This window comes from Nerophis ophidion, linkage group LG03, assembly GCF_033978795.1.
Source record: "Nerophis ophidion isolate RoL-2023_Sa linkage group LG03, RoL_Noph_v1.0, whole genome shotgun sequence".
In the NCBI taxonomy this organism is placed as follows: domain Eukaryota; kingdom Metazoa; phylum Chordata; class Actinopteri; order Syngnathiformes; family Syngnathidae; genus Nerophis; species Nerophis ophidion.
Genome location: NC_084613.1, coordinates 25,164,503 through 25,172,979, shown reverse-complemented (window position 1 = coordinate 25,172,979; position 8,477 = coordinate 25,164,503). Strand labels below are relative to the sequence as shown.

The 8,477-nt window shown below is 39.9% G+C and overlaps 1 protein-coding gene across 6 annotated transcripts in view; it reads right to left on the bottom strand.

The window, feature by feature from the left end:
• Positions 1 to 8,477, bottom strand: part of itga11b (integrin, alpha 11b) — a 38,229-nt gene that overhangs the window by 3,975 nt on the left and 25,777 nt on the right. For 5 of the 6 annotated variants that reach the window (XM_061894739.1, XM_061894741.1, XM_061894743.1 and 2 more), the window contains 7 exons: positions 8,271 to 8,443; positions 7,996 to 8,135; positions 7,746 to 7,856; positions 7,547 to 7,632; positions 4,559 to 4,763; positions 4,387 to 4,485; positions 4,213 to 4,289 (listed from right to left, as the gene is read on the bottom strand). In XM_061894739.1, the coding sequence (XP_061750723.1) occupies positions 4,213 to 4,289; positions 4,387 to 4,485; positions 4,559 to 4,763; positions 7,547 to 7,632; positions 7,746 to 7,856; positions 7,996 to 8,135; positions 8,271 to 8,443 (891 nt within the window). Of the gene's footprint in view, positions 1 to 1,417; positions 1,497 to 4,212; positions 4,290 to 4,386; positions 4,486 to 4,558; positions 4,764 to 7,546; positions 7,633 to 7,745; positions 7,857 to 7,995; positions 8,136 to 8,270; positions 8,444 to 8,477 lie in introns of all 6 variants that reach the window. The other variant, XR_009806070.1, reaches the window with a different exon arrangement.

Here is an 8,477-nt window from a genome sequence, read left to right as displayed (position 1 = left end):
TTTTCAATTTTTACAAATGATTTTCATCTTCTGACTCAAAAATCCAGTTTGCTACCGTATGCTGATGACACCAAATTATATCATTCTGCATCTTGAATAGGAAAAATTCAGTCCGTACTCTCAAAGGACTTAGATGCTGTTACTGAGTGGGTTATAAGTAGTAGACTGGTTTTAAACATTTTAAAAACAAGAAGGATTGTCTTTGGTTCACGACATAGTCTGGCAAAAAATCCTATATTTAACTTCTAGATTTCAGGACAATCTATCAAACAAGAGAATAAAGTAAGACCGCCCTGAGATCGGTAGGTCGCTAGTTCAAATCCCGGCTGAGTCATACCAAAGACTATAAAATGGGACCCATTACATCCCTGCTTGGCACTCAGCATTAAGAGTTGGAATTGGGGGTTAAAACACCAAAAATGATTCCCGGGCGCGGCCACCGCTGCTGCCCACTGCTCCCCTCAACTCCCAGGGGGTGATCAAGTGGATGGGTCAAATGCAGAGAATAATTTCGCCACACCTAGTGTGTGTGTGACAATCATTGGTACTTTAACTTTAACTTAAAGGGGAACATTATCACCAGACCTATGTAAGCATCAATATATACCTTGATGTTGCAAAAAAAAAAGACCATATATTTTTTAACCCGATTTCCGAACTCTAAGTGGGTGAATTTTGGTGAATTAAACACCTTTCTATTTATCGCTCTCGGAGCGATGACGTCAGAACGTGACGTCACCTAGGTAATAAAGCCGCCATTTTCTCAAACACATTACAAACACAGCGTCTCAGCTCTGTTATTTTCCGTTTTTTCGACTATTTTCTGGAACCTTGGAGACATCATGCCTCGTCGGTGTGTTGTCGGAGGGTGTAACAACACTAACAGGGAGGGATTCAAGTTGCACCACTGGCCCAAAGATGCCAAAGTGGCAAGAAATTGGCTGAAATTTGTTCAAAATACGAGGGTGTGGGGAAAGCCGACGAAGTGGTCAGTCATTTGTTCCGCACACTTTACCGACGAAAGCTATGCTACTACAGAGATGGCAAGATTGTGTGGATATCCTGCGACACTCAAAGCAGATGCATTTCCAACGATAAAGTCAAAGAAATCTGCCGCCAGACCCCCATTGAATGTGCCGGAGTGTCTGCACATTTTACAGGCGGTGCTAAGGCAGACATGGCACAGAGATGTATGGATAACCTGCAGATGCATTTCCAACGATAAAGTCAACGAAATCACAAAGGTGAGTTTTGTTGATGTTATTGACTTATGTGCTAATCAGACATATTTGGTCGTGGCATGACTGCCAGCTAATCGATGCTAACATGCTATTTAGGCTAGCTTTATGTACATTTGTAGCTAAATTTGCATCCAGCGTTTCCCTCCACCCACATTTAATGCCAAACAAACACTTACCAATCGATGGATTTAAGTTGATCCAGTGTCACAAGATGCGAAACTTCCGATCGTCGGTCTGCACATTTTACCGGCGATGCTAAGGCAGACATGGCCGAATAGCGTCAATAGCTATTCACTCAATAGCTTCAGTTTCTTCTTCAATTTCGTTTTCGCTATCTGCCTCCATACTCCAACCATCCGTTTCAATACATGCGTAATCTGTCGAATCGCTTAAGCCGCTGAAATCCGAGTCTGAATCCAAGCTAATGTCGCTATATCTTGCTGTGCTATCCGTATTGGCATCACTGGATGACGTCACAGGAAAATGGACGATGGCTTCACAGATAGCGAAAATCTGGTTCTTTAAAGCTTTTTTTAGGGATACTCCGGGATGGGTAACATTTTGAAAAAAAACTTCAAAAAATAAAATAAACCACTGGGAACAGATTTTTATTGGTTTTAACCCTTTTGAAATTGTGATAATGTTCCCCTTTAACTTTTGGGTGTTACACTTAGTAATACACTTTCGTGGTCAGAGTATATCAATCAAATTGTCGCTAAGATGGGTAGAAGTAACGCTGCTGTTAGGAAATGTGCTACGTATGTAACGCCTGCAATTCGCAGAAAGGTAGTGCGATATTGGTGTTGTGTCATCTGGATTATTGTTCAGTTATATGGGCTTCTGCACCTAAGGTTGAGTTTACAAAATAACAAACACCTCAAAATAGGGCAGCTAGACTTACTCTTGATTGTTCTTATAGATCGAGCATGGACCGTATGCATTCTTGTCTTGGAAGGCTGAAGGTTATTCATGGATTATCCAGCAGTTTATTGTTATTTATTCAAAACATTATTCATAACAAGTACCCTACATCTCTTTTTAAGCAGATTGGTTATAATGCTGATGTTTAGCACTACAGCACCAGAGCTTCAACTCAAGGTCTACTTGCCTTACCACGACCAAGAACTAATTCAATAAAAAGCACTGTTGTATACAGAGGAATTTCATTATGGAATACTCTCCATTTAAATATTACGATTATTCCGAGTAAAAAAGCATTTTGGAAACATGTAAAGTAATTTTTTAGACTTAATAGTTCATTTTCATGTTATCAGTTTGAGAACTTATTTTTTTTCTCTTTCCCTTTTTCCTTTCATTTATTGTAACTGGAATTGCATATGTTCTGTAACTGGATCCGTGTACTGTTATTTTATTTTATTATTTCGAGAATTTTCTTTTTCTTTTACTTTTCCTTTCTTTTATTTGTAATTGGATTTGTGTATGTTTTGTAACTGGATCTGTGTATCATTATTTTACTTTGAACTTCTGAAAAGGACTCCAGGAAGACTAGCCTGGCGTTTGTGCATTGGCTAATGAGGATGCTCAATAAACAATAAAAAGGGGGCGCTCAAACGCTCACTTTTGAGGTTTAGGAGGTTTCATGATTGTCTTAATGGCAATTATACCGCCTCTATAATAATAATAGATTAGATTTATATAGCATGTTTATTAGGTCGCCAACAATTTGTAAACAAAAAAAAAAAAAAGGCTTCACTACTCGTCTTGAAATAAAATATCACTAACTATTCATTAGTCAGGTGAAAATGTGGTAACTATTTGACAATTTTCTTCAGCAAATAGGTTAAGGTAGCATGTTAGTTAGCATTCTGACTGAAATGGCTGTGCTAATCTTGCTAACATTTGAGACCTCCTGTCCCACTCTGCAATGTTACATTGTTGTATGTGATGCATGTCGTCCTTTACACAGTGAATTTGTGCAGACACATTCTTCGGGCAAACACTACTCATTTGCATTAAAGCTACAGACACAAGAAAAGTGTGTGTCCCCCAGTGGTGTTTGCTAAATACACGTATAAACTGTCCAAATTCCACCATCAAGGACGAGACACTTTCAAATAGGGCTGGGGTCTGAATTATATTATTTTATAGGCACATGATGTCCCGTCCGTTTGCAGACTAGGCACCAACTCAAACACTTGGCGGGGAAAGAAGTGCTCAGGCAGCACTCAATAGGACTGCTTCTAGCTAACGTTACAATTAGTTAAAACAAGTAGGCCTGATAGAAAACGCCTCAATGTACAAGGCTCCATTTTATACAAATGTGCTACCTCAATGCAAAGTTACATTGGATATAACATATGCATGCTACCAAATAGCATTAGCAATTTTACATGGCGTTTTTTTAACACCTCTAAATTTGGTGACTGAGATGCAATTCACAAAGAGGTAGTGTGTAATAAGTACAGTACTTAGAGTGTAAACACTTTTTAGGACACAACAAAAAAGTAGATTGGCACATTTTAACGTAATAACAAAGACTACTTCCTGATGATGGCAACATGCCATAGTCTACACACTACTGCCATCTATCCATCTATTTTCTACCGCTTATTCCCTTAAGGGGTAGCAGGGGGCGCTGGCGCCTATCTCAGCTACAATTGGTCGGAAGGAGGTGTACACCCTGGACAAGTCGCCACCTCATCGCAGGGCCAACACAGATAGACAGACAACATTCACACTCACACACTAGGGCCAATTTAGTGTTGCCAATCAACCTATCCCGAGGTGCATGTCTTTGGGGGAGGGAGGAAGCCGGAGTACTCGGAGGGAACATTTTTAAAAGTTAAATTTAAAAAAATTAATTTTATCATTAAACAAAGTGACATTTATTTTCACTTGAACACACTCAAAAGTACCAACATTTTTTACCGTTTAGTACCGATATTGTTTCCCAGGTACAAATAGGAAAAGTACACAACCTTGCTTTCACACCAATTGTATGAACCCTCACCTGCTGGCTACCATGACGATGCGAAGGTGGTCCAGAAAAAAAGAAGGACTGAACTCAAACTCAACACGGAAAGCCACCTGGACAGCAAAAGAATGGATTCCTTTCAAAATAAAAGTCCAACTAAAATGTTGTCTTTTTCTATGTGGAGTTTTTTTTTTTTATGGCGCTGCTTACCTGAGACGAGAACTTCATGAACGGAGCGTTGATGTTACATCTCCTCTGATTGGCCAGCGGGCCTCCGGCGAAGCAGTCAATCTGAATATCTGACTGGTCCTGGAGGAAGAAGGGAGGTTTTGTCTGCATTGGTCCTCCCTAAAAGTCCCTCTAGCACGTTCCACCCGCACACCTTGACTATGAGGCTGGAGAAGACGAGGTTCTTCGAGGAGGAGATGTGGATGGAGGTTCCGTAAGCGTTCTCCCCCTTGTTCTTCAGCGTAGCTGAGAGAAGAACGCTCCTCGGCCTGGACTGCACTACAAAGACGCGGTCTTCCCACACTCCCTGCTGGCTGCACAGCGACCAGGTGGCGCCCTCTTTGGACTTGCAAAACTCTCTTTATATAAAAACCCTGCTGTTACCATGGATACATCATTCTCTGTGTGTGTGTGAGTTCTTGTATTTTTACCCTTCCTGAGACATCAACAAGGAAAAGTACCTTCCACATAAGGACCGGTGAACAAGCTAGGATCGAAATCATTGTCCCAATACGGAAAACCATTGCATCTAATAGAGAATGTCTCATTTGAACCCCTGATGGTGAAATCTATAAAAATTAGGGTGGTCCCAAAAAGGAGGGATTTTTTCACATTGACTGTGTGTCGGTTTTAAAAGTGCTCCCCCTCTTGCCAACATATGTAATAACACGTGTGTGTAAAAAATTCGCCCAATTGGCCAAAATCAATTAAAAAAACAAATATATATATATATATATATATATATATATATATATATATATATATATATATACATATATATATATATATACAAACACATACATACATGTACAGTCGTAGTCAAAAGTTTACATACACTGATAAAGAACATAATGTCATGGCTGTGTTGAGTTTCCAATAATTTCTACAACTCTTATTTTTTTATGATAGAGTGACTGGAGCACATACTTGCTGGTCACAAAAACATTAATTTTTTCATACATTCTTTTATGAATTTATTATAGGTCTACTGAAAATGTGACCAAATCTGCTGGGTCACAAGTATACATACAGCAATGCTAATATTTGGTTACATGTCCCTTGGCAAGTTTCACTGCAATAAGGCGCTTTTGGTAGCCATCCACAAGCTTCTGGCAAGCTTCTGCTTGAATTTTTGACCGCTTCTCTTGACAAAATTGGTGCAGTTCAGCTACATTTGTTGGTTTTCATTGACTTGTTTCTTAAGCATTGTCCACATGTTCTCAATGGGGTCTAAGTCAGGACTTTGGGAAGGCCATTCTAAAACCTTAATTGTAGCCTGATTTAGCCATTCTTTAACCACTTTTGATGTGTATTTGGGAACATTGTCCTTTTCGAACACCCAATTGCGCCCGAGACCCAACCTCAGGGCATGTTGATTTTAAGTTGTCCTGAAGAATTTGGAGGTAATCCTCTTTTTCATTGTCCCATTTACTTTCTGTAAAGCACCACTTCCATTGGCAGCAAAACAGGCCCAGAGCATAATACTACCACCACCATTCCTGACGCCAGGTATGGTGTTCCTGGAATTAAAGGCCTCACCTTTTCTCCTCCAAACATGTAGCTGGGTATTGTGGCCAAAGAGCTCAGTTTTTTTTTTTCATCTGACCACATAACTTTCCTCCAGAAGGTTGTATCTTTGTCCATGTGATCAGCAGCCAACTTTGCTGTGCTGAGTTCCTTTGACTTTCCCATTGTCGCGTTTGTAACCAAGTCTAATGACTGCATCACATGGGCTCAGAGAAGTCAACAGGTGTCGTCAATTATATTATTCACATGAAGTTAAAAGGCCATGCCTTGAAGCTAATTTGATAATGTATGTTGCTGTATGTATACTTTTGACCCAGCAGATTTGGTCACATTTTCAGTAGACCCATAATAAATTCATAAAAGAACCAAACTTCATGAATGTTTTTGTAATGAACAAGTATGTGCCCCAATCACTATCACAAAAAAATAAGAGTTGTAGAAATTATTGGAAACTCAAGACAGCCATGACATTATGTCCTTCACAAGTGTATGTGAACGTTTGACCACGACTGTATATAGAGACATACCATAATAACTTGAAGTAAATAATGAACATTAAAAACCAATTACAAACAAAAAATAAATAAATAAATTAACTAAAACAGTCTTTTCTCACAGTGTGAAAAAGAAGTTTTTTTATAAAACTAGGAACAATTTCTCAGATTGTTTCTGTAAAATTGCAATAATTTCTCATAAAATTATTACCTTATTTAAAGTTATTACTTTTTAATGTAAAATTATTACTTTTTAATGTAAAATTATTACTTTATGTAAAATTATTATTTCTTAATGCAAAATGGTGACATATGTCATATAAAATTCTGAATTCCATCACAACATTGCCAATTTGTTTGTTGTTCTTGTAAAACAGTGACATTTTTTGAGTAAAATTATGACCTCTGTCATAACTTTGTTAAGTAAAATTCTGATCCATCCATCCATCCATTTTCTACCGTTTATTCCCTTTTGGGGTCGCTGGCGCCTATCTCAGCTACAATCGGGCGGAAGGCGGGGTACACCCTGGACAAGTCGCCACCTCATAGTTCCTATAATATTGCCAACATTTTTAAGTTTTCTTATAATATTGCGACTTTTGTCAAGTAAAATTGCGACTTTTCATAAAATTGACAAAATGTTTAAGCTTTTCTTGTAAAATTGCGACTTTCATTGAGTAAAACTCCAACTTTTGTCATAATATTGCACAAATGTTCAGTTTTTCTTGTAAAAGTTTGACTTGCGTGAGTAAAATTACAACATTTATTATAATACTTCCAATATTAATTTTTTTTTTTTTTGTGAAATTATGTAAATATTTTTGTGAAATTCCAACTTATTTTCCACAACAAGCTTTTTTTGAATTTGCATAGTATGTATATATTATTAATGTTTATATATCTCTTTGAAAGGCTGGTCCTAAAGAGGTAGGCATTTTTTTCAGGTCTCAAGAACGTACCAAATACAAGAATGTGTGTGTGCGTGCGTACATGTGTGTGTGTGTGAGAGAGAGAGAGAGAGAGAGAGAGAGAGAGAGAGAGAAAGAGAAAGAGAAAGAGAAAGAGAAAGAGAAAGAGAAAGAGAGAGAGAGAGAGAGAGAGAGAGAGAGAGAGAGACTCACTTAGCATTCATGAGATCGGTTTGACTGTTGAGGCTGAGGTCTGGAACGCAGGCGTATTCTTGCGCACATCCGTTCCAGAATGGAAGCTGCATAAAGGACATGGTTGTCTGTTGTTTAATTTAGCTGGGACAAAAATAATATACTGCCCCCTGCTGGATCGGAAGATCATAACAGGTAGTTGTGGACAAGACTGGGTCACCTCGGTCTTGAGCGTTTTGGGCGAGTCAGGGTCCAGCACCGGCCCCTCATCTGAGCTCCAAAGCCCCGCCTCCAAGATCACTGGGATGGGACGCCCTGAATTCATTGTGTCCTGATCACAGGAAATAGCCTGTCAAACTGTGTGTGTGTGTGTGTGTGTGTGTGTGTGTGTGTGTGTGTGTGTGTGTGTGTGTGTGTGTGTGTGTGTGAGTGTGTGTGTGAGTGTGAGTGTGAGTGTGAGTGTGAGTGACCTGTACAGTGAAGCCGAGACGTTGGCACTGAGAACTTCCTATTCTCACTAACATGGTTTTAGGCTGGCGCCGGTCGAGTGAGTCCAGAAGCGCTCGGGGAGGGAAGCGATTTTTATCGAGCGTCAGCACGAACCAGAGCGCTACAGGGGTGACCGAGGGGGGCGGAGTCACAAAAATGTTTTTTTTTTAAAAGCGATGTTCCGCAGACAACTTCAAAGATGGCTGCACGTGCGCACCCAACTCCCGATTGTCACGAGGTTTGTGAGTTCACCTACCGACCATGGGCGCCTGGTCCGTGCCGGATGCGGCGGAGGAGCGCAGATGTAGACAGACAATGGCAGACATGCACGTGACCAGATTGTGCCCTCGCCAACAGTCCTTGTTGAAGACGTTGATCTTCTCCGGCTCGAAGGTCAGCGTCGCCTCAAGCTTCAACACCTCTCGTGACCTGCAGGGGACAATAGGGGGCGTCACTCAGAAGC